This window comes from Paroedura picta, chromosome 2 (genome assembly GCF_049243985.1).
Source record: "Paroedura picta isolate Pp20150507F chromosome 2, Ppicta_v3.0, whole genome shotgun sequence".
In the NCBI taxonomy this organism is placed as follows: Eukaryota; Metazoa; Chordata; class Lepidosauria; order Squamata; family Gekkonidae; genus Paroedura; species Paroedura picta.
The window spans coordinates 91,421,006-91,446,792 of record NC_135370.1 but is presented as its reverse complement, the minus strand read 5'-3'; the positions used below and the strand labels follow the sequence as shown (position 1 = coordinate 91,446,792).

Genomic DNA, 25,787 nt, shown 5'->3' with positions numbered 1-25,787 from the left:
TTACACGAAGCTGGCTCTCATACATTATACATTTGGCATACATTATCATTTGAGAAATAGTAACTTCTCCTTTTCCTGCACTTTTGCATGATCTCTTAGTTTACAATGAAATTAGAGCCCAAGCAAACCCCACTATTGCAACCCAGTGCCTTGATGGGTGGGCTTTTCCCACTCAGTGGGTTTGTTAGCTCAGTGGTTTAGTCTTGTCTTCTTCCACTTAGATTTCACTCTCACCTCTATGAGTAATTTCTCCAGTTTTGGGCTGGTGATGCTTGCTTGGTGTGGGATTATTTGTGCGATTTCAAGGTTAGTTCTGATCAAGCCTAACTCTGCCAATTATATGTTGAGGTAGGTTGAATGTCTATAGTGGAGGAAGTAGTCTGCTTGTTTGCTGGGGAATTTGCTTCTCTGTGCTAGATCAGGTTGTATTCATCTTGTTATGCTCCAATTTTGGCTGTTGTTAAGCGAATATGTTGTTGTTTTTTGTTTAATTTAAGGGTAGTAGTCCATTGGCTAGGAATGTACTGGTTATTTCAGATTGATGTGGGGAGAGAGTTAGTTGATTTGGTGGGGGTTTTGTAGGGATGACTAAAAGGGAGTGCTCTCAGTCCAACTGAAATCAATTTAGGTTAGGAGATCATTAAGGGATCGCTTTAGGGGCAGTTCAAATTAATTTGGGGTGAAAATTAAGGATTTAAAATTGAGGGCATGTTCTGGCTCAGTTTAATTTGGGTTCCTTCTCTCCTTTTTTGAGCTGAAGATAGAAGAAAGGGCTTATTTGTCTTTAGAATCTTAGGAAGAGTTTGATGTGATTGGGGGTGGGTGTTCTGATCAGGCCTGAGTGACTGCAAAATTTGCATCAGTCAGTCAGTAAAATTTATTGGCATAAAGCAAAATTTGCATGTTCTGAGTTCTTTCCCACCACTTAAGGATGGTTCCGTAGCTCTTACAGGCCTAGAACTTGATTTTCTGAGGTCCCCACCCCGAAGTAGATCATACCTCTTCCCTCCCACACATTTCCCCCTGATTTTTGCCATTCCCTTCTTTTCACCCATCCCCCCCTCCAGTTTTATTAACTTAATTTTTTTGTGAGCTGGTGCAAGGAGATGACTGGAGAAGCAGCTAAAAATAAGCTTAATACGTACTGAATAGAAGGGTGAAATATCCATGAATACAAAAAGGAAAAAAGTTCTGTGCTTTTGCAAAATACCTGCAAAGCTGTAAGGAAAGCTGTGTTTGAAAGTAGTCTCTGTCTTCAAATTTACCCAGCCCTGGAACAAATCATCTAACAGTTTAATTAAGAAGTGCACATGGGTCTATCAGAATATCCTAAATATAAACTATGCTTATAATGGATATATAATGGATGCATCACAGTTAACAAAATTGCCATAAAATGGTCATGAATTTTGTGCTTCAGGAGCTATTTTTAAATCTGCTGAAAGAAGCAAACGTACTCATTAAGAAGCATGGATGTAGTAAGAGCAGGAGTGAGTTTGAGTAAAAAGTAAGTTTCAGTCTGGTAATTGTCTTGATCTGTAACAGAAGAGCAAGATTTGACTCCAGTAGCACCTTAAAGACCAACAAGACTTCCAGGGTCTACGCTTTCAGGAGTCAAACCTCCCTTTATCAGTAAAAAGTTGTTGGTGGTAGAAAGTGCCATCAAGCTGCAGACAATTTATTGCAACCCCATTATGGTTTCAGGCTAAGAGACAGAGATAGTTTGCCATTGCCTGTCTCAGTATCACAATCTCAGATGGCCTTTGTGGTCTTTCATCCAAATACTAATTTGGGCTGATCTTGCTTAGTTTCTGAGATTTGACAAGACAGAGCTAGCCTGGGCTTCCAGGTCTGGACAAAAAAATAGACACTATTAAGTTTAACTACAGCAATAGTTGCATCCTACCAAGTGCAAGAGGAAGATGCTTGTAGATGTAGATTTTCCTCATATTCTCATGTCAACAACAAATCTTTTCAATGTTTTTTACAATGGGGGACCAGCCTAGACCAGCTGTCTCATCCATGTCTTGTGCCAATAAAGCCTCCTGCACCAGGCTTGTTGAAGAACCAGGCAAGGAAATTATACCCATTTTTTTTCTTACCCCATTCTGCATGACTTTTGTCCCTCAAACCCCAGTATCAGCCAGTCAAAAGTTCTGCTGGGGGAAGATGAACATTGGGAAAGATTTGTTTCCACAAGTTACTTGAGTTCATGTTTTCAAGGACCCAGCCCAGTATCTGAGCAAGCCTGGTGTCATAAGTCTGCTAGTGATTGAAGGATTTCCAGTTGAGGGCTTTGGAATTTGAAGATTCATAGTCTGGTCAAGAGTTTACTGTCTTCTGCTAATTCTGGTCTTAACCTTTGCCCTTGCTGCTAGATTTAATTAGGTAGCATTATAGAAGTATTACAAAACATATCCATTTCAATCCCATTTGTATAACTAATCTTCTGTTTTCCTGATTACATAAATCAGGGATGACTTGATAAAATATTAACTGTGCTATAATTGGAGCTATTATTATTCAAGAATATTTCAGTTTTTATGCCAAAATTTTGCTGTAAGTTAAGCAAAAGAATCAGTTATTTTAGATAAATGGACATTACTTATGGTAGAAATTATTTATAGCATGGACAGGAGAATTATGATATTGCTCTCTGCAGCTAGTTACAGTTTTGATGTTGACTGTATACGCGAAGCCAAGTGTTTGTGTTGTCATTTAAAATATTTGTTAGAGGGGGAATGTAGATATATGTTGGGCTTGTCATTTCCCTGCTAGGTGCAAATGAGGGCCATTTCAAGTCTTTCAAGTGTTAAGATGAAATGAGAGTTGTAGGTGATGGAAACCATCCCTGTGTTGTTGTTGTTTGCCATCAAAACTTAGCTGACCTATGGTGACCATGTAGGGTCTTCAAGGCAAGAGATATCTCTTGAAGGACAGCCACCCCAACTCCCCCTCCTGCCAGAGTCATTTGCCAGATGTCTGGAAGAAGTGACAGTCTGGCTCAAACAAAGCCGGCTGAGACCCACCCCAGACAAGAAAGAGGACCTGTGGTTTGGTAGGAGAGGGCTGGATCAGGAAGTGGGCTTACCCAGCCTGGACAGTGTGCAGCTAGAGATCTCACATGTCATCAGGAACTTGGGTATTATTCTGGATAACTCCCTTTCTGTGGAAGCCCAGGTCACAAGTGTAGCCCTGTTGGCATTCTACCATCTTTGCCAAACGAGGCTACTAGAACCATATCTGTCCCAGGATCACCTTGCCACAGTGATCCACAGGGGCATTTCCCACGGCTTAAAAATAGCACAATGGTTGCTGATTGAAAACGCTACTAATTTGCCATAACGCACGACGTCGTTAACGATCTGCAACAATCCTGAAACCGACCCGCCAAAAGCGCTTCGTTGTAGCGCTTTTAGGGGAATCCAGAAAACTGGATTCACCCTCCGGATAGCGATACACTCCTGCAACCAATCTGCAACAGTAGCGCTAAAGACCTGTGCGTTACCATTGTTGCGGGTTCTTCAAAGTCCCTCCTCCCGAGCCTGTCCTCGAAACTTCCGGCGAACTGTTCGCCATTTTTTTTTTCTCCGAGCGAGCGGGGATCTACGAGGCAACGGGACAGCGACTGGCTTTCAAGCACGATCACTTTAGGAAATTCTGCCCGGACACCACAAGAGTTTTTCACAAGCACAGTGGCACACACCGTCACGTTCCCTAAATTTGGCCAAAGCTTAAAACCCCGTCTACCATCGGCCAGTCCTAGCGGAGTCAACGTACAGGGAGCATTTTAAAAAATTCTCCTCTGAGCGTGCCAACGAACATTCGCCGCTCGCAGTCTCCTGCTTAGCTTAGAGGGGTTCAATAGACATGATTCGTGGTGATATCATGAGGGGCGGCTTATGTGTAGTGGGTCTTTGTGTGGTTCCCGGTGCGTGCTTGTGCTTGGGTGCGGACAACCCCTTCCATTGGCGGCTAGACCTCCGGCAAGCGGAGTTGCCGTCCCCCGTTCATTTTAAAAAATTTTCCTCTGAGCGTGCCAACGAACGGTCGCCGCTCGCAGTCTCCTGCTTAGCTTAGAGGGGTTCAATAGACATGATTCGTGGTGATATCATGAGGGGCGGCTTATGTGTAGTGGGTCTTTGTGTGGTTCCCGGTGCGTGCTTGTGCTTGGGTGCGGACAACCCCTTCCATTGGCAGCTATACCTCCGGCAAGCGGAGTCGCCGTCCCCCGTTCATTTTAAAAAACATTCCTCTGAGCGTGCCAACGAACGTACGCCAGTAACATGTCATGTTTGGTTGATTTATGCTGTGGCTGGTGAATATTATTGGGGAACTGCCGAGTACTGCCGCACTTGCTCTCGGTTGAACACCGGCATGCGTTTGTGTAATGGCGGACATTTTCCTAAAATGGCTCCCGCTGCATGTTCAAACTGCTCTTCTCTCGTGTAAACGAATCAGCGCATGCGTTAAGTCAAACAACAAGGGCGCCAATCTGGCCATTAGGAGCAGATCCTGTTCCCGCGCGAGGAGTTTTGAACGTGACATGTGACCTAATGTGGCCAATGCGCGTGTCCCCTACTGCCCTCTACCAATCAGGAGCCGGCTAGTCCCTTTGTCTTTGTGTGCGGGAAGGTATATGATCCGTTGCACCCTGCACCTTCCACCACCATTTTGCTCAGCTACCAGCGAAAGCAACATGGAATCGTCTTCTCAAGCCTCGTCCGTCCCTGCAACCGGCCGTGGCCCAACTTGGAGGGACGCGGAGATCAGGGACCTGATCGGGATTTTCTCGGAGGAGAAAATCCAGGACGCGTTCCAGTCCTCCCACAGGAATAGGGAGGTATTCGAACAAGTGGCCATTAAGATGCGCGCCCTGGGCCACAACAGGACCGGCCTTGAATGCCGGTCGAAGACCAAGACAATGAGGGCAGAGTATATGCGTGCCGTGAACCATAATAAGGGTTCCGGCAACGAGAAGGTTACCTGCCCCTACTTCGAGGAGCAGCGCCAGCTGTACGGAGACGGGGAAGGATCCGGCAGGCCGAAGCGCGTCGGCCGGAGCCTTAAGGTGGTTCGGAAGCCGGCTGCCCCGGTCGAGGAACCACCCGCTGAGGAGGATCCCGGCGAGGGCACCTCGTCCAGCTTTCGCCCTCCACCCCCCGTCCAGCAACGAGCCGCGGAATCGGTAACGCTGGACCTCATCGCCATCGTTCCTGGGGAGCCAGAGGAGGCTCCTGAGCAAACGCCCCTTGCCTCCGGTAAGTGATTTTATTTTTATTTTATATTTCCTTTTGAGCAAATGTGTGTTCTGACGTTTGGCCATCGTTTTCTCGTCAGTTCGTTGCAACGCATAAGATGGTAGGCTGTGGAGTGCTTGCTGTGTTTACTATTTGAAACGGTTTTAATTTTATAATTTAATTTTAATTTTTAAAAGATTTTAAAAGATGGTAGGCTGTGGAGTGCTTGCTGTGTTTACTATTTGAAACGGTTTTAATTTTATAATTTAATTTTAATTTTTAAAAGATTTTAAAAGATGGTAGGCTGTGGAGTGCTTGCTGTGTTTACTATTTGAAACGGTTTTAATTTTATAATTTAATTTTAATTTTTAAAAGATTTTAAAAGATGGTTGGCTGTGGAGTGCTTGATGTGGTTAGTATTTGAAACGGTCATGTTTAACCAACAGCCCCAAAATATTTGCTGCATGCCTCGCCCATAGGCCTTCTGCAGTACTTTGGCTCACTACTTTGGGAGCTTGCTTTGTGGTTCATGGTGTATGCTTGCTCATTTTTCACTATTTTCTGCTCTTGTCCACAGAGACACAGTTGCCAGGGACGGGGCCCCTCGAGTCTCCAGCAGCACCTGACGTGGATAGTGATTCGGGGGCATCAACTAACATTGGTAAGTATTAGTTAAAATAGGGGGGGGGGCTGTTTTGACTGCTTTGTGCTTTTCTGTTTGTGCAGGGCAGCAGCACTGCTAAGAGAAAGAAGAGAGTCCCTCTGCGTTGCTGGTGTAGCCTTTGAAGCTGGCTTTGCCACCCTTTGGTCCTAGATCTGTTTTTTTTCCTTTTTTTGCAGATTTCATACCCGGAACACAGGAGGAGGAACAGCCTGGGTTGCTTGGACCTCCTGCACGGCGCAGGCGGATACAGATTCAAGATGGTGAGCGTGCATGACCTGTTCCTTTCGAGCCATAGCTGCAGGACAATGTCGCTAGGCACTAACCATGTGCTCCCTTTTAATTGTTGAGAGTCCTGCTGTGAAAGTAGGCAAAAGTAAAAGCACACCATGGGCAAACAAACAATAGCCATGTGCTCGCCGGGGATTGTTTAAATTCTTGGCAGGAAAACACGGGGACAAAAAAGAACACCATGTCCACCATGGTGTGTTTTGACTTTATTGATGTCACTAACAGTTTTGTTTCTCATTTTTTGCCAACAGAGGTTCTTTCAGATGAGGAGGAGGAACCACCCCTGGCTCCAGGCAGCCCACCACCTAGAGGTGCGCTCCCAGCAGAGGAGAGGCTTACGAGGGAACGCGGCAGGCTGAGGCGCGTCTCCGTCTTGACAAGCGTGGGAGAGAGGCTCCTTGAGCACTGCTATGAGGAGTCACGGCGTGCCGCTGCCGCTGACCAAGCCATGCTCACACTCATTGCCCAGGAGGGGAGAAAATTGAGGGCAGTCCTTAGAGAGACAAACCAAATCCTACGCGAAGGCGTGGAGGAGGTGCGACTGATAAGGAGACTCATGGAGAGGGCTGTAGTGGTCATGGAAAGGGCCTACCCTCCACAAATCGCCCCCGCCCCCCCACCACCACCCCCACCACCACCCCCACCACCACCCACACCACCACCCCCACCACCACCCACACCAACACCACCACTTCCAGCACCCACCCCACCGACTCCCTCTCAGAATGCCTCCACCCAAACACGAAGGAGGACTATTCTCGGAAAGAGGAAAATAAAACCAGCAGACAAGTACTCCCCCTCCTAGTTTTGCCCACTTTTTCTATTTCATGTTATCTGTGTTTTGTTGTTTGTTGAATAAAGTTTATATTTTTGACTCTGTCTCTGTGTACCCTACTGTAGAATCTGCAAGGCCGAAAGCGGCCTCTCTAGTGATTGTCTATATTGTGGTACTGCTGTGTGGGTTGGAGGTTGGAGGGGTGTTAGTTCAAGGAGTTTTAGGAGTGTGGTGTGGGGTTAAATATGTGCGAGTTTAAGAAGTCACACTGGAGTCTTGTTATAAAATTTGCAATAACATTTTATTTTAAAAAACATTTTAACAGGGGAAAAACATTAGGGAATGAAACTTGGAGCCCCACCAGCACCACCACCCCCCACCCCCCTGGAAAACCTATTTTTTTTAACAAAACTATACATTTAACAGGGGAAAAACATTAGGGAATGAAACTTGGAGCCCCCCCCCAACCCCTACCCCAAAACACAAACAGGAAACAAAACTCAGGTCCCACTGCTCCCCTGCCCAGCCCCTTCCATCTCCCTCACTCTCCTGCTCAACCTTCCCACGGACCCCCGGACTTTGCGGCGGAAGAGGTCCTCATCCTCCTTCTTCTTAACTGTGTGGGGAGGGAGAAAAAGTACACATTAGTGCCACACATATTTTCAAATTTCTTTAGTTTACATGCATATACTTTTAAGTGGCCTTAGCCACAGTGTGAGAAGAGTTGGGCAGTGGGGAACATAACCTACGTTCTTCCGCCTCCCTCTGTTGCCTTTGCTGCTCAATCTCCCCTTTCAGCTCTGCCACTTGAGCCTCCAGGGAAGTAACTCTGGCCTCCATCGCACGCAGCCTTGCCTCCACAGTTTCAGCTATAGAAATCAAACAAAGAATTTAATAACACTTCAAATGGGAGCATCACAGCAGGCTCCCATATGGCTCCATGGGGGTACACACACATGGGTCTCCCGCACAGGCATAAAACTCTCACCTGCAGCCTGTCCCGAGGTGGAAGGTCCCTCTTCCTCCCCCTCCTCACGCTCAGGTGCTGTTGCCAGCTTGGATGGTGATTGTGTGGCTGGGCAAAGAAAAAGACAAATCATAATTAAAAGCACACAAAACAGAGATGAAACACAGCTGGTGGACACACCACAGTTAGAGTCTAAGCGCATAACCAAAGTGGTTCTACAGTACTGGCTGGCTAAGTCTGAGGGGGTTGACAGCATCTAAATACTTTCTCGAATTTCATTGGGGACAGTAGGGGAAAGAGGCAGCTAGTCATTCCATGCATGTTTAAGGGTAAAACACAACGAGGGCAGCACTCACCCATATGCCTCCTCATGTCCAGGGGGGGCTTCCCAGCCTTCTCCCATATTTTTACCATCTGGTCGTGGAAGACCGTCCTCCCACTTGGCTGCGGGATCCCCCCCCACTGTTCCAGACTGTTTAGGAAGTCCAGCTTAAGGCGCTTGAATTTTGTCCAGACCTGCTCCCAGGTCCGGACGTAGCCCCTTTCCCTCAGCTTTGAAGCCAACACCAAGTAAGCACCCTTGGTGTGGCAGTGGGTGCTGGCCATAAGGCGGCCAACACTTTTCGATTGGAGCACAAGCTCCAGAAGTGCCTCAGCCTCGGCGCGCTGCCAGAAGGAGCCCTTCCGTGGCTTCGGCATCTTCGGAATGACGGTTAGGGAACGAACGTGCGTTGCTCCGATAGACCACCCCGTTTTTTAAATGTATCAAAGCTGCCCACCAATAAAATTATTCATTGGAACATAAGTGGATTGATCCTCCGGTTTGACAGGGGTCGCCAATACTTCCTGGCTACCCGCCTCCCCGAACTTTCCCCATTCAGCGCTTCCGTATTGTGTTTGTCAATTTCAGTTGGGAGTTAGCATTTAGGGCTGTCAAAGTGCTTTTGGACCAGAGAATCCCCGTTTTTTTGCTGGCAAAGTACACAAACCGCACAAGACAAGGTTAAACAAATAACACAAAACTTTATTCACCAACAAGAGAGTGGGAAAAACAATTAAACACGCCTCCTGTTTCTGTAGATGTGGGTGGCTATGGCGTCCCGAACCTTGCACCCCTCTGCATAGATTCTTCTTCTCCTTGCTTCAGGGATGTCTTGTGTGTCCTCAAGGACAACAGGATCAGGTTCATCCACAGGGAAGGGGATGTTATGTCCCTTGTCCTCGCATATGTTGTGCAAAATGACACACGCGATGATCAGCGGAGTCACATTGTCTATATGCACGTGTAGTCGGGACATCAGGCAACGGAACCGGGACTTCAAACGTCCAAAGGCACGCTCCACTACATTCCTTGCCCGGGAGTGAGTGAGGTTGTAGTGGCTATGCACGTCTGTCCTTGGCCGCTTGTAGGGAGTCATGAGCCAGCGTCGTATTGGGTAGGCTCCGTCCCCGAGCACCAACGGCGGCACACGCACGCCCTCAATGGTGGCGGTGGGGTTTCCTGGAACAAAGACCCCTTCGTCCATGGCTTTCCTGAGGTTGGATTCCCTGAAAACAAGGGCATCATGCCTCCTGCCACTCCACCCCACCTCGGCATCGATAAACCGGCCGGAGAAGTCCACTGTTCCTTGCAGGAGAACAGAGCAAAAGTCCTTCCTGTTCCCGTACTCTTTTATGCTTCCCCCGGGGGCACGGATAGGGATGTGGCTTCCATCGACGGCCGCAAAACAATGCGGGAATCCAAGCCTGGCAAACCCGTCCATACTCTGGAATAAGGGAAAGAAAAGAATATAAGCCATTGCATGTCAGCGTGGGGTGTATCGCGTCTTCGTTGCTGACCTGTCAAACAAGAAAAAAAATTTAAAGGGCAAAGGGGATAGAATGACACTCACCGCTCCAAGCCGGTCTCCGAGGCACACGACTTTGCTGAACAATTCCGCCTCCATGGCGAGGCAGAACTCCTTAAGGATATCGCCAACCGTAGTGACTCCGAGTCCGAATTGCTGGGCTACTGTCCGGAAGTACTGAGGGGTGGCCAAGTACCACAATGCGGCAGCCACCCTTTTTTCAACTGGAACGGGGCGCCGCATGCCAGTGACTTGCCTCTCCATGCGTCCACGTAGAGCCTCCACGAGTTCAAAAAATGTCCCCCTCGACATCCTGAAGTTGGCAATCCAGTGGTCATCATCCCAGCGAGTCCACACAAAATTCTCCCACCAGTCAGAGGATCGTTCGTCCACCCAGAACTGTCTGGGGAACCGGACCTCTGCCAGTGCTTGCCAGCGTTTCTTGGCCGCCATGGTTACCCTTACAGAACGTCTTCTGCTGCTGGTCAGCGTTCCGGGCACCCGTTCTCGGTACTCCGCGATAGCAGACGTCCGACGCGACAAGGCGGTATTCATGCGCTGGAGCACCGCGAGCATGTAAGCCAGCAATTGAAAAATAAGCCTCTCCATTGCAACGTTGACCTGTGCTGCGGGCAGTAGGCTACGCAAACAAAAGAGTGAGGCCGACCGCGTGTCTGCCCAGGTGCATATAAGCAGGTAACCTGTGGGCGTGTACTGTGGGCGGGGATTAACCAATCAAACATGTCAATGCATCTGGTTCCTAGAAAACAATAGAAAACACGTTCCAAGGGCGCCAATGATCGGACGATAACGCGTTGCTACGGGGTTTCCTGGGTTTTTTAAAAAAAAAGGGGACCCCGACAAGTTCGGCTTTAGGGTCGAGGTCAAAGGTGTGCCTGCAGTTTGATTGACGGGCACGGGAGGCCAGAAGCGCTAAAAAGGGACCTCCTTTGTAGCGATAAGACGGAGAACCGGAAGCCTGTGGGTTACGAAAGTGGCGAGAAGTGAAAGTGCCAAATTCCGCAAAAACCGCAGCTGTGCGTTACGGGCACGGCTAGTTACATTTCGCTACTTGAAGTAGCGCTTTCACAAACGGCAACCAAATAGCAACTTTGAGCTCTGTGCGAAATGGCCCACACAATAGTAATCTCTAGGCTAGATTTCTGTAACTTGCTCTACGTGGTCCTCCCCTTGTCCCTGCACTGGAAATTATAGCTGGTATGAAGTACATCTACTAGGGTCCTCACTGAGACACTATGGAAGGCCCATGACCGACCAGTACCGAGACAGCTGCATTGGCTACCATTTGAGTACCAAATCAGTTTCAAGGTTCTGGTTTTGACCTTTAAAGCCATATGCCGTCTGGATCCTGTGTACCTGAGGGACCGTCTAACTACCTATGCCCCATGTAGCTCATTGCATTCTACAATGGCAAGTAGACTGGAGATCCCTGGGCCATGAAAAGTCTGCCTGGCCTCGACTAAGGCCAGGGCATTTTTGGCCCTGGCCCCAGCCTGGTGGAATGAGCTCCCAGAAAAGTTAAGGGCCCTGAAGGAGCTGGCAAAGTTCTACAGGGCCTGTAAGACAGAATTCTTCTACCAGGCCTTTGGTTGAGGCCAGGTTGGGAGAAGAGAAGATCTAACCCTTGGGAGGGGAATTTTAATTGTTTAATTGTTTTATTATGTATATATATGAACTTTGTTGTGAGCTGCCATGAGACAGCTGTGCTAGGAACGGCAGCATATAAATGCAACAAATAAAATAAATAAATATTCAGAGGTGATTTGCCATTGCTTCATTTTGTGCAGTGACTCTGGTATTCCTTGATGGCCTCCCATCCAAATGCTAGCTTGGGCTGACCCTTCTGGAAGGGTGACTGAGTGTGATAAATTATCTGGGTTTTATTTTCATACAAAGTTTTCTCATTACTGTTGCCTGTTCAACCTCATAGGTCCTAAACTTGATTCCTTTCTGATCATTTTCCCTCAGACTAGCCTGGACCAGGAGCCATGTTTCCCTCATTTTAATCTCAAAAGAATCCATTGCCAGATGTATTTTTTCCAGTTCTAATAAGCTATTTTTAGGAACCCTCATCTTCCCCAAATCATATATTGCCAGTGGTGCTATGATAGTATGAGAATCTTGAGTGACAGGTGATTCATATAGAATTCTTCAGTTGAGACTGCATACTAGGGGTTGGGAATTGACAGTTAACAGTGAGAGAGTGAAACAGACTGTGAGAGGATGAAGAAGGACCTTGAGTTAGAGGTTTTTTCGAGGAGAGGTTCCTGTAGCTATTCTGCAAGTTTGGTGCCTCTACCTCAGCCCTCCCCCCGAGCCTGGGAAAGACAAAAAGGAGGACTTTTCTACTTGTCCTTTAAATTTAAACATCCACTTGCTCAAATTGCCAATTTGTGCTGAATCATGATTTGGCCATTCAAGCAAGGTTCATCTGGCCCATCATCTGCAGCAAGTGTGACATGATTGCCTTCCGTCCTGAAGACAAGATGGACTACATTTGCCCCAAGTGTAAGCTGGTAAGATTTTTGGAGGAAAGGATTAGGGGCTTAGAAGAGAGGATTATTACTCTGACCCAAATTAAGAAAGGGGAGGAGTTCATAGACCGGAGCTGTGCAACTCGGAATAAAGAGGATACAACCAGTCTTGAAGAGGATAAGGAGATTGACCTCATTATGGAACCTCTGCAGACAGTTAGGAAAAAGACTCAACAGCATAGAGCGAGATGGTTCTCGGGACCTTTGGAGCTCCAGAATAGATTTCAGGCCCTTGCAGAGGAGGTGCAAGGGTCAACGAGGGAAGAGGTCCCAAAACAAAGTCTAAGACAAAGTGAAGAGGCCACGGGGATAGAAGGAAATGGTGTTGAGAAGAAAAGAAAAAGGAAAGTATTGGTAATTGGAGACTCCCTGCTAAGAGGAATGGATCGCCATGTGGCTGGGCCTGATCCCATAACCCGAGAGGTGTGTTGCTTGCCAGGAGCAAAAATAAAAGACATTTCAGAACGGCTGCCCAAAATCCTCAAATCTACGGATCGCTACCCATTTGTGATGGTCCATGTGGGTACGAATGACATGTCTGTGAATACCATCACTCCTATTAAAACAGACTATCAAGATCTAGGGAGGAAGCTCAAGCAAATGGGGGCACAAGTGGTATTCTCTTCAATCTTGCCTGGGGAGATTCATCAGGAGAGCTTTAAACTGAAGCTACAAGGGGAAGGAGACGTTCAACATAGGGAGTGTAAGGAAGGAGACCGATCGGGGGCAGCCCAACCAGGAAGGCCAGCTCATACGGAACCAAAAGTAAAAGGATTCAGATGCCTTTATACTAACGCCCAAAGCATGGGCAATAAGAAGAAAGAGCTGGAACTTCTCATGGTGATGGAAAGGTATGACCTAGTAGGCATCACAGAAACTTGGTGAAATGATTCTCATGACTGGAATGTAATGGTGGATGGATATGAACTGTTCAGAAAAAACAGAATAGATCGAAGAGGTGGAGGAGTGGCACTGTATGTGAGGAAAGGGCTTACCTGTCAGGAAATTCTAGTGAAGGAGAGCATATCTACAGTGGAAAGCATCTGGGTGAAAATAAGCAAGGGGAAAACAAACAGTATGGTGGTTGGTGTCTGCTACTGACCGCCTGACCAATGAGAGGATGTGGATACTGCACTTTGTGAGCAGCTTGAGAAAATATCCAAGTGGCAGGACCTTGTCATCATGGGTGACTTCAATTTCCCAGATGTGTGCTGGGAAACAAACTCTGCAAAGCGTCCTCAGTCATGCAACTTTCTGACCTGCCTGGCTGACAATTTCATTTATCAAATGGTAGATGAACCCAGAAGAGGTTCAGCCATAATGGACTTAATACTGACCAACAGGCAAGAGTTGGTAGATGAGGTGAAGGAGGTGGGGACCCTAGGGGGAAGTGACCATGTCCTCATAGAATTCCTTTTGAGATGGGGAGCCAAGGAAGCTTGTAGCCAGATGCGGATGTTGGATTTTTGTAGGGCAAACTTTAATAAACTCAGAGACATGATGAGTGTCATACCATGGACGAGAATTCTAGAAGGGAAGGGAGCATGTGAAGGGTGGGCGCTACTCAAACAAGAGCTATTGCATGCTCAATCAATGACTATCCCAGAAAGACGAAAACACTGCAGGAGCTCTAAGAAGCCTATTTGGATGAACAGAGAACTTCAAGAGGAACTAAGAAAGAAAAGGAAAATGTTCAGGAAATGGAGGGAAGGACAGAGCTCTAAAGAAGAGTACCTACAGGTTACTAGGCACTGTAGATCAATCATCAGAAAGGCCAAAGCTGAGAGTGAGCTAAGATTGGCCAGGGAAGCCTACTGTAACAAGAAAAGATTTTTCAATTATGTGAGGAGCAAACGTAAAGTAAAGGAGGCAATAGGCCCACTGTTGGGTGCGGATGGACAAACTCGAACGGAGGTTGCAGAGAAAGCAGAAAGGCTCAGCGCCTATTTTAGATCTGTTTTTTCCCACAGGTCAAAGAGTTTAGGCACATCTAGAGATGGCAGTAGCCAAGAGTGTCTGGATGGCAGGTTGACATGGACAGAGAGGTTGTTGAGAGGCATTTAGCTGCACTGGATGAGTTCAAATAACCTGGGCCGGATGAAATGCACCCGAGAATGTTCAAAGAACTTTCCAGAGAACTTGCACAGCCCTTGTCACACCCCCGCTGCTGCCTACCGACTCCCCGGGGTTGCCGGAGCAACCAGTGTCAACAGCCCAGCCAGAGATGAGGAATGAGCTGGACCCGGGGGAGGGATGTTCCTGGCAGCTGACGGAGAACAGATCTCCGCAGGAGGAGGGAGCAGACACAGAGGACGTGGCTGTACGTTTAAGGCAGAGCCACAGGGTCGGGCTGACAGAACGAAGAAGGAGCCAGAGACTTCAGGCGAACTGTCAGAGGCGATGGGGTTCAGCTGGACTCATGCCAGGAGAGGAGGGGTGAGTCATCATGCAGCTGCAGCTGATTAGATGGACTGGATTTAGGGAGACCGAAGCAGCTAGCTAGCGTGGAAGCAATTTATGCGACTACCCCCCAGACCTGCTCTGCTATCGTGCCTTGCTGTGGAAACCTTGACCCTCTGGCTTTGGACCTGACAACGGATTTCGGTAAAGTGATTTGGCTTGGTAAACTCTCGGACTTTCTGGACTTTGACCTTTGGACTGTTTGACTCCTCTCTGCCTGGCTCTACGTTGTACTTATCAGCTCCCGGTGACTTGGACTGTACCTTATCTCTGTCTGGGCTGGCCGCCCAGGCCTCACCGAGGCAGCTGCTACCGGGTGTGGCCAGCTAGGGCAGCATAGCCCTTGTCCATCATCTTTGGGACCTCTTTAAGGACTGGAAATGTCCCGGAGGACTGGAAGAGAGCAAACGTTATTCCGATCTTCAAAAAAGGGAGGAAGGATGACCTGGGAAACTACAGATCAGTGAGTCTGACCTCTGTTGTGGGGAAGATAATGGCGCAGATATTAAAGGGAGCAATCTGTAAACATCTGGAGGACAATTTGGTGATCCAAGGAAGTCAGCATGGATTTGTCTCCAACAGGTCCTGCCAGATCAACCTGGTTTCCTTTTTTGACGAAGTGACAGGTTTGCTGGAACGTGGAAATTCGTTTGATGTCGTTTACTTGGATTTTAGTAAAGCTTTTGATAAAGTTCCCCATGATGTTCTGATGGATAAATTGAAGGACTACAATCTGGATTTTCAGATAGTTAGGTGGATAGGGAATTGGTTAGAGAACCGCACTCAAAGAGTTGTTGTCAATGGTGTTTCATCAGACTGGAGGGAGGTGAGTAGTGGGGTACCTCAGGGCTCGGTGCTCCGCCCGGTACTTTTTAACATATTTATTAATAATCTAGATGAGGGGGTGGAGGGACTACTCATCAAGTTTGCAGATGACACCAAATTGGGAGGACTAGCAAATACTCCAGAAGATAGTGACAGAGTTCAACGAGATCTGAACACAATGGAAAAATGGGCAAATGAGAACAAGATGCAGTTTAATAAAGATAAGTGTAAAATTCTGCATCTGGGTCAGAAAAATGAAAAGCATGCCTACTGGATGGGGGATACGCTTCTAGGTAACACTGTGTGTGAACGAGACCTTGGGGTACTTGTTGATTGTAAACTAAACATGAGCAGGCAGTGTGATGCAGCAGTGAAAAAGGCGAATGCCATTATGGGCTGTATCAACAGGGGCATCACATCAAAATCACAAGATGTCATAGTCCCATTGTATACGGCACTGGTCAGACCACACCTGGGGGCCTCACTTCAAGAAGGACGTAGATAAAAGGGTACAGAGGAGAGCGACGAAGATGATCTGGGGCCAAGGGACCAAGCCCTATGAAGATAGGTTGAGGGACTTGGGAATGTTCAGCCTGGAGAAAAGGAGGTTGGGAGGGGACATGATAGCCCTCTTTAAGTATTTGAAAGGTTGTCATTTGGAAGAGGGCAGGATGCTGTTCCCATTGGCTGCAGAGGAGAGGACACGCAGTAATGGGTTTAAACTACAAGTACAACGATATAGGCTAGATATCAGGAAAAAAAATTCACAGTCAGAGTAGTTCAGTAGTAGAATAGGCTGCCTAAGGAGGTGGTGAGCTCCCCCTCACTGACAGTCTTCAAGCAAAGGTTGGATACACACTTTTCTTGGATGCTTTAGGATGCTTTGGGCTGATCCTGCGTTGAGCAGGGGGTTGGACTAGATGGACTGAATGGCCCCTTCCAACTCTATGATTCTATGATTCTATGATTCTAAGCTTATTGGGAAATGGCAATTTGGTCCAAATTCAGCTGATTTGGGCTCAAATCACACATCCCTAAACAAGGACTGTTGACAGAAAACCTAGAAACCCTACCTGTTTCCCAAGCATGTGAACTAATCTGAATGATAGTAATGTGGTGGGAAAATTAAGGCAACATTCATAAACACTCATGAAATGGGTTACTATGTTTCTGAAGACACTTACCCACAAAGAGTCTTTGTAGGTGGTTTCTGTAATTAAATGTAGCGGAAATTCCTAGTACTGATTAGATAGATACAAAAGAACAGCAAGTATATATTTATTCCCCAGGGCTTCCTCTGAATAGAAATGTGGTTTAAATGCTTGACTTAAAATGTTGGCTGGCACTGCTCTTACTTACACATCTATAAGAGTGAGCTTACTGATCAGTTCAGGTTACAATTAAGACAATTCTGATGACCCCCGCTGGCACAAATGAGCATGTATGGGAGGAAACTTTTCTTTAAAGTAGCCATCTCATTTCCTCAAGAGTTTTCCTAATCAAAACAGAGGGATGCCATATTTGGATGTATTGTTTGAATTCCCCTGCCATGAGCCCCTGCAAGTGTTTGCTGGCAGGGGCTCATGGGAAGTGTAGTCCATTAACATCTGGAGGACCACAGGTTGACTACCCATGCTCTATGGCAGTGGTCCCCAACCTTTTTATCACCGGGGACCACTCAGCGCCGGGGACCACTCAGTGCCTTTTACTGAGGCCCGGTGGGGGGGGGTAGTTTACTCCTCTACTCTCAATCACTGCCCTAACGCTCTCTGATCGCTATGGTAATGTTTAAACATCCCTTCAAAATAAGATACAGACACACCACAACAATGAACATAAGGAACATTTTATTTTCATGGAAATTTTAACTCATGACAATGACAAATCAATGGGAACCCTGAGCTTGTTTCTCTGCAATGAGATAGTCTCATCTGAGAGTGATGGGAGACAATGACACCTGAAGTGTGTTGTAAAGGGCCGGGGGGATGAAGTAAAGGGCCGGGGAGGGGGAAGGTGTCCTTCGCGGCCCACCTCCAATTAGTTGAAGGACCACATGTGGTCTGCAGCCCACAGGTTAGGGATCACTACCCTATGGCATTAAACTATCTGAGCTTCATCCTCTCTCCAAACTCCACCCTCTCCAAGGTCCACACCCAAATCTCCAGAAATTTCTCACCCATGATTTGGCAACTGTAATAAATCTTTATGCCAATAAAGGTACTCTGAATCTGAATCTGTAATAAATCAAAAAGATGTGAATAGAGTAAGACAAGTGGGAACCTTCAAGGACTTGTGGGAGGTATCTTATTTTCTCCTCTCCCATAATATCCTCTTTTCTTTGCCTAAAGGCCCCCAATGTGTCTCCCCTTTTCTTGCTTCTGAAGGAGAAATGTCAAGGAAAAAAAAGGTCAAGGCACAGCCATATGAGAATGCCAAACAAGCTGTGAGAGAAATATACTAGCCATGTACTTTTAAGTCTCGATAAGAACCAAGTTGGTTTATGCTTTAGAAAAAGATTTTTTTTAACCAGTTCCATAAGTTTGTCAAGAGCCTCTTGTGGCGCAGAGTGGTAAGGCAGCCGCCTGAAAGCTTTGCCCATGAGGTTGGGAGTTCAATCCCAGCAGCCGGCTCAAGGTTGACTCAGCCTTCCATCCTTCCGAGGTCGGTAAAATGAGTACCCAGCTTGCTGGGGGGTAAACGGTCATGACTGGGGAAGGCACTGGCAAACCACCCCGTATTGAGTCTGCCATGAAAACGCTAGAGGGCGTCACCCCAAGGGTCAGACATGACTCGGTGCTTGCACAGGGGATACCTTTACCTTTACCTTTATAAGTTTGTCAGCAGTATTAATGCTTTGCTTGCAAATATTTACACAGGAAAAACCATTCAGCAGAGCCAGCTTGATGTAGTGGTTAGGAGTGTAGACTTCTAATCCGGCATGCCAGCATGCCAGGTTCGATTCTGCAGCCAGCTGGGTGATCTTGGGCGTGCAACAAGCACAGATAAAACTGTTCTGACCGAGCAGTGATATCAGGGCTCTCTCAGCCGCACCCACCTCAGCTGTTCACTAACCTACCTTTTATCTGTCTCCCATCTTCAGCTATATTTATTTATTTTTAATTTGATTTATAACCTGCCACTCCCCTTATAACCTGCCACTCCCCTTAAACCATAAAACCATTTATTCCAGCATATTCTGGCTACAATAATATCCCCTTCCCCTTCCCACTCAGCAGGCAGCATTTTGCCTCAGGGTTAATGGGGAGCAACATGATGTACCAGTTGACTCAAAGAGGGGCCCTAGATTTTACTTGCTCTGCCCTCAACTGAAGACTTGGTGGAAGAGTTCCATTTTGCAGGCCCTGTAGAAATGTGACAACCCTGTCAGGACCCTCAGCTTTCCTGAGAGTTCATTCCACCAGGTCAGGGCCAGGACCAAAAAAGGCAGTGTATATGCATAGCAACTAATAAGTTTTTAAAAATTAAAAATTAAAACATTGCTGGAACTACCAACTGGATATGCCTGGATGGGATTGGTCTCCTAGAGTTATTGACAGGCCAATGAGAGGCACAAAGCTCTCTCTTCTTCCTTTTCAAGCTGCAGTTGAGGAGGGGAGAATGATATGCGGAAATGACCCCAGAATCTCTATGATTTTTACCATAATGGTTTTGGAATTCCTAGAAAATCATATGACTGAATTCTGCTCTCCCTGCCCCATGTAGTTCCTGGGGATTGCCAGTCAAGGGAGTCAACCCTAGTCAGAAGCTCCATGAGTCATGCTCAGAATGAATACTGCCAAGAAACTGGCCTGTTTAATCAGTTTCTTGTTAAATTCAAACAATGGGTTGAGCTCAGGCCTAACTAAAAAGCACATCAAGCTACTTGTAGCTTAAAGGAATTAGATAAGAGATATCAGAGGCAACCCAAGAACCAGTCAGATCATTCGGACTAGCAATTTCAGGACCTCACAAGAATCTAAGATACATTCTATCTTGTTAGTGCTTGAACTCATAGGACCTAGAATCATACAGGCAATCTAGTCCAACTCCCCGCTCAATGCAGCTTCAGAGAATCTGGTCTAATTGGCAAACTCATCTGATTGGTTAAATTACATCATTTGCTATGCACTTGATTGGTCAACTAAAATCAGACCAATGCTTCTTGAACAGACAGAACATGGGTTCTTGAGGATAATGAAATATCTTTACTTCAAGTGTTGCCCAGTGTCTAGATTACGTCTGACTAAGTGAAGCGCCTTGTCTTGGACTCTGGATTTTGAAACTCCAATGGTCTCGGACTTGCAGAATAACATCTGAATCTTGAACCAATACTTACACATGTGCTCAGCTTAGATTATAGCTTCGTTATTTTATCCTTCCTGTTCACTGCTCTTTTATTGTATATTCTTGCACAGTTTTTACAATAAAATGCTTTACTTACTTTTTTGTATTGTTTTGGGGTTTGGATGCTTTAACTTGTATCAGCTACAGCTATAAGAGTAATTGTTTTCTGGAACAAGTGTCCTACTATACAGGGTTGACTTTTTTGTTCTTAGTCCTGGAAGCGCTGGAGTATTTGTCCCTTATAGGAAGGGGACTGGTGCGATAGTGTTATTCTGAGGTGTGGAGAGTCATACTTCAGCCTTTTGGTTTTGTCTTGCCTAATCCATCCCCTTAAACAGAGCCATAGTTTTAAGGTCCTTTGACAAGCACCATGTCATGTAGTAACTCTAAAAAATTGGAGGTGGGGGGGTGATGCTGAGTTCCAGGCAAAAGTTTATTTTGTGTTCTGCCTGGGCAATTGTGTGTCTATTCATTGCTCCAGGGAGTTGTTTTTTTTTTTTTAAGAAAGCCCCATTCTGAGTTAAAAGGGAGGGAGTCGGGCTCAAGGGTGGGCACTGGAGCTGGAGATCTCGCTACTTCAGCCATTTTGGTAACATATGTATTTTTGTGAGTGTCTTGCTGGTTGCTCTCATCCTGCTAGTGCTTCCATGGCAGGGGTAATCCAGTTTTGTGGATTTCCCTGCAAGCACTTTAAAATGGAGGATGTAGCTGCTGGTTTGCTGCTGTAATGCTGGATGTTTATGATGTCATGCAAAACACCAAAAATATGGCGTTTGCAAAGGGTAAGACTCTCACTTTTTAAATCAGGTGTGGAATGAAGAGAGTTCTTGAGAAGAACTGTGATTGGCCCAAGGTCACCAAGCGATCTGCATACAGAAAAGTGGGGAATTAAATTTGGTTCTCCATTCTAGAGGCTGCTGCTCTTAACCACTACACCGAGCTGGCTCTTGATGTGGTCTCCAAACTTTTTGAGCCTGTCGTCACCTTCGGGCATCAGGAAAGATGTCCACACAAGGCAAGGTGGCATGCGTTAGACTTATATTTATACTATATCCTGTTTTAAACCTTCATATTCTCTTATCTGATTCTCAGTTGATGGATTTATTCTTCCTCACCTGTCCTTCATCTGACACTTCCTAGCCTCACGGTGTCAGTTCCAGGATGTACAATAATACATTGTAATTATAGAATTTACAGTGATCCTGTGACACTTTTCATATTTCTTGGTTCATTATCTTTAGTGCATATTGCATTTTATAAAAAGCCATTAAGACAAACTTGTCCAAAGAGCTTATAATGTATAAAGGTAAAGGTATCCCCTATGCAAGCACAGAGTCATGTCTGACCCTTGGGGTGATGCCCTCTAGCGTTTTCATGGCAGACTCAATACAGGGTGGCCTTGCCAGTGCCTTCCCCAGTCATTACCATTTTACCCCCCAGCAAGCTAGGTACTCATTTTACTGACCTCGGAAGAATGGAAAGCTGAGTCAACCTTGAGCCAGCTGCTGGGATCTACTCCCAACCTCGTGGACAGATAGCTTCAGACAGCATTTCTGCCACTTACCACTCTGCGCCACAAGAGGCTCTTTATAATGTATATCACAATGTAAAACAAGGGAAATGGTATAAAGAAAAATGAGTGTGAATCTTTGCACAGTTTACAGTTACATGTACTATGTTGTAGAATTAGGTAGTAACTCAAAGGCATCATGGAAGAAAGAACACAACATCTGAACATACAGGTGATCTGGGAGGATGTTCTGGAAATAAGGGTGACAAGGAGGTGATGCCATTTGAAAGAGTAACAGATCTTTCGGCAGCTGAGATTTATAAACTTGAAGGGAAGAGGGTCATGGGCAAGGACACAGCAGGGAATCTCAGCTTTATTAAATCAGTCTTCATGTTGATATGAATTACATTCTAAGACAGTAAGTGTACAATATCAAAAACACTTTTCTGGGAGTAAGCACCACTGAGATCACCTGAATAGGGTTCTGAATATGCCTGCTATGGATTGTACTGAGGAAAGTTCTGGTGTACTGAAAGTCTCAGGGGAGTGGTGAGCCATAAGACAAGACTAAAGAAAAGCAAATGTTCCTGTCATCAAGAAAACAGGAAAGAAGGATACAGGAAACTGCAGGCAAAGCAATCTGATTTGTTTACCAGAAGATTTTAGAAGAGAATCAGTCTCCAGTTATCTTGAAAACAGATCAGAGATTGGAAGTTCATATGGATTTGTCAAGAATAAACCTTGCTGAACTTTTTTGGGCTGTCTGGTAGCTGTGGGCATAATATACTTGGATGTATGTGAATGCCCCATAAGGTTGTGATTGACAAATTAGTTTAATATGGGCTGAGTGGTAGTACTGTTGGGTGGTGAGAGAACTGTACTCAAAGAGAACTTACATTTAGGTCTTTGCTGCATTTACCAGCGTGCTCTCATGATATGCAGCTGCTAGGCTCCTCACACAGACATCTTGGAGGGACCATATCCAGCCAGTGCTGAGGCAGCTGTATTGGTTGCCAGTTGTGTATCGGATCAGGTTCAAGATTTTGGTTTTGACCTACAAGGCCATACGTGGTCTGGGCCCAGTGTACCTGAGGAACAGCCTATCTCCCTATGCCTCCCGCAGAGCACTTCACTCTGTGGCCCTGAATAAGTTGGTGATCCCTGGCTCCCAGGAGGTCCACATGGCCTAGGCCAGGGCTTTTTTGGCCCTAACCACTGCCTGGTGGAATGAGCTCCCAGAAGAGCTGAGGACTCTGCCAGAACCGGGTCAGCTCCACAGGGCCTACAAGATGGAGCTCTTCCACCAGGCTTTTGGTTGAGGCTGGGCTGACAGAAGATCTAGCTTGACTTACCAAGTTTCCCTTGAAAACATCACCCCCAGGACTTGGCAGACTGAAGGAAGGAAGGGGGGGGAGGCTGGAGTAGGGTGGAATGGGTTGGACGAACCAAAAGCTCTTCCCCCAGGATTCACGTTAACGCTGGGCTGACCAAAGATCTAAGTTTCCCCTGATAACATCATCCCAGGGATCTGGAAAACTGGAGGAAAGAAGTAGTGGAGGCTGTCGTAGGGTAGAGTGGGTTGGACAATCGGTTTTACTGCTTTTACTTTGTGTTTTATTGATGTTATAGTTGTTGCGAGAGGGCAGGTTTGTGAGCAGCAGCATATAAATATAGTTATAAATAAAATATAAATAATGAATAGCTGTCATTCACTCATATGAAGAAAAATACTGCATTTCAAAGCAACTCTAGTGGGGGGCACTAGCCTACCCAACATCTCTGACATCAAGTGGGTTGGCCTTCAGAAACAGAAAACCCATGAGCGAGATGCAGTGCATCTCTTTCTGCAGTGTACCCTCCCACACACATACACAGATTCTCCCAATGTATGGTCCACATTACCCTGAGTATAATTATGGCTAGTCATATATAAAACACAATACTCTGTGTTTGTCTTTTGGCTATACTGCTCTACTGTGGCCAGATGAAACAGTGGAACTGTTTCTCATATGGCTTCCCATTCCACCCAACTTTGCCATTTTGGAACTCTAATACATCTAAGCCCTGGACAGCTGGCTTGGTGTAGGTTGAAATGGGAAAGGGTTAAGATGCTTACAGCACAATCCTAAACAGAGTTATCATGGACAGAGGTCAGGTCAATGTTCTTAGAACAGCTTAGGACTCAATTGTTGCTTTTTTCGAGGTTCTGTTAAGATATGTTGGAAAAATTAGCCATCAGGACTCTTGTTTCCATACTTTTTAATTATTTCCATTTTTATTATTCCCATACTTTTATATTATTCTGTAAAAATCATTTTTGAGCACAGGAACAAGTTTTCTAAACCTGTATTTCAAAAAGTTCCATTTATAGTACATACAGGGGGAAATATCATCAGACGCTAAATTATTTTAATAGATATAATCAACATAATTAAGGCATAATCAATCCATCAAGTCAATTATAATTTATGTGCACTTAAAGTTCTGTACATTTCTACTTCTCAGATGCTTGATTATATAATGATAGTTACACTAAGAAAATGTACTTGATGTAATATTCTCGTCTTCCTTAATTTTCATAACGCCACCCAAATCTGAAGATAAATTGTAAACTCTGTACTATAACTTTCTCTGAAAGATTTAGTTGTCTTCCAAAAATTACAACAGTCCCCATATGTGAACTGGGGAGGGGACAGACTACTGTTAATGGGGAGACCCCACCCTGCAGGACAGGCAGATTCATACATATGTTGGATATTGTAACTCTGCATGCAAGAAGATCTAGGAAGGATAGGGTTAAGAGAATTCTCTCATTTAGATATAATTGGCAGTTGACCCCACACTCTCATCAGTTAGATGCTAAGCTTCATTGGTTATTGATTGTCTTCCATTCCATCTTATAAAGGATTCTTCTTCTCTCTTTTACTTGGTCTTGGAACTGTAGCAAGTTAACTTTTTCAGAGTTAATCTGTAAATATACCTACATGAATATATATCATGAAATATGTGCTCTTTTTGTAAGTTAAATGTCTTTCTCTTGTTACCATTGCAATCAGACCATCTTTGCAATTTGTTTGAACAACATTTCCCCCTTAATGGGGAAACATGGAAGATTGGGGATACAGTGTAAAGCTTCTATATTTCCAAAGCGAGCAACTTTTTTTTACATTTAATCCAATAACATAGATGGCCAGTGTAAGAATTTAGGGAGCCACTGGTGCTGGAGATGTTGATGCCACCACCATAGGGGTACAACTCCCAAATGAGATGTGTGTCTTTCCAGTGTGGTTCAGAGATCCTCCTATTTTGTTTACTTCAGTACATTTTCCTTGCAGCCATGGTTGGAGGAGAGGGGGGGGGTCTCCTTTTCCACATTTGTCTTTTGACATAGAGTATCTGTAAGGGTTCTGAGTAGAACAGTGTTAGGCAAATGCAGTGTCTGTTGTCTCACTTGGGTATGTGTATCAAGTGCCTAAGTGGAAGGGTCTAAGTGTACATTCCATGCCCCAGAGGGGTATAGCCATGGACAAGTTGTTTCTTGACTGGGGTTTATGTGGGGTATAGTGGGCTATGAATGAGTACTGTGGATGTGCCTGGCTGTTGAGGAGGGCTGTAATTGGTGGTTCACTTAGTTGGCAAGATAGGAGGACTATGGCAAGCTGAGAGATATTTTGTTTTTCTTCTTCCACGGACTCCTATGAACTATGCCATCATTTTTGTTTACATTGAGGATCCATCATTTGGTGCACTTAAGGAGCCAGCTAAGCCTCACCCTACCTATGACAAACCCCCAGCATTTCCTGTGCCTACTTCAGTGTATCAACTATGCCAGCATATCTCTGAACCACACTGGCAAGGCTGGCAGCCAGCATATCTCCAATACTGACATATCCCTAAAATTCATCAGGATGACTCTAAGATGTGCTGGTGTCACTATGTCTTCATTCTAAAGACTTTCAGCTCAGCGCTTAGGCTTGCGCTGTTGAAGAATCTGTCATTCTTCATTGTTGTGGATGTCATTGTATTCCCAGATTTTTGAGGTTCTCTTCAAGACTGCCTCTCTTCTTCCAGATGTCCTCTCTATGATATGTTCTATATCTGGTATTTACTTCTCAGTTCTTTAGAATAGGGCTTCTTATATTTTCTTTTACCATTCATTTTAATAGGTCTATAATTAACTACTAAGCTAGATACAGAGCCTCTTGTGGCACAGAGTGGTAAGGCAGTGACATGCTGTCTGAATCTCTGATCATGAGGCTGGGAGTTCAATCCCAGCAATTGGCTCAAGGTTGACTCAGCCTTCCATCCTTCC

The 25,787-nt window shown here is 45.7% G+C and overlaps 2 protein-coding genes across 6 annotated transcripts in view; both read left to right on the top strand.

The window, feature by feature from the left end:
- The window catches only part of KCNC1 (potassium voltage-gated channel subfamily C member 1), a 179,637-nt gene that overhangs the window by 77,863 nt on the left and 75,987 nt on the right, over positions 1 to 25,787 (top strand). The gene's annotated exons all lie outside the window — the stretch shown is intronic.
- LOC143829953 (uncharacterized) lies at positions 3,305 to 7,066 on the top strand. Its single transcript, XM_077321593.1, has 4 exons — positions 3,305 to 5,261; positions 5,818 to 5,901; positions 6,081 to 6,164; positions 6,444 to 7,066. Exons 1-4 carry the CDS (start codon positions 4,640 to 4,642, stop codon positions 6,995 to 6,997), a joined length of 1,344 nt encoding a protein of 447 aa, XP_077177708.1. The 5' UTR covers positions 3,305 to 4,639; the 3' UTR covers positions 6,998 to 7,066.

What these genes read in the sequence shown, in the direction of transcription:
- LOC143829953 (XM_077321593.1), top strand. Translation starts at nt 4,640, where the DNA reads ATGATCCGTTGCACCCTGCACCTTCCACCACCATTTTGCTCAGCTACC. An exon ending in GCAAACGCCCCTTGCCTCCG is followed by an intron (nt 5,262 to 5,817) that starts GTAAGTGATTTT and finishes TCTTGTCCACAG; the next exon opens with AGACACAGTTGCCAGGGACG. An exon ending in GGGGGCATCAACTAACATTG is followed by an intron (nt 5,902 to 6,080) that starts GTAAGTATTAGT and finishes CTTTTTTTGCAG; the next exon opens with ATTTCATACCCGGAACACAG.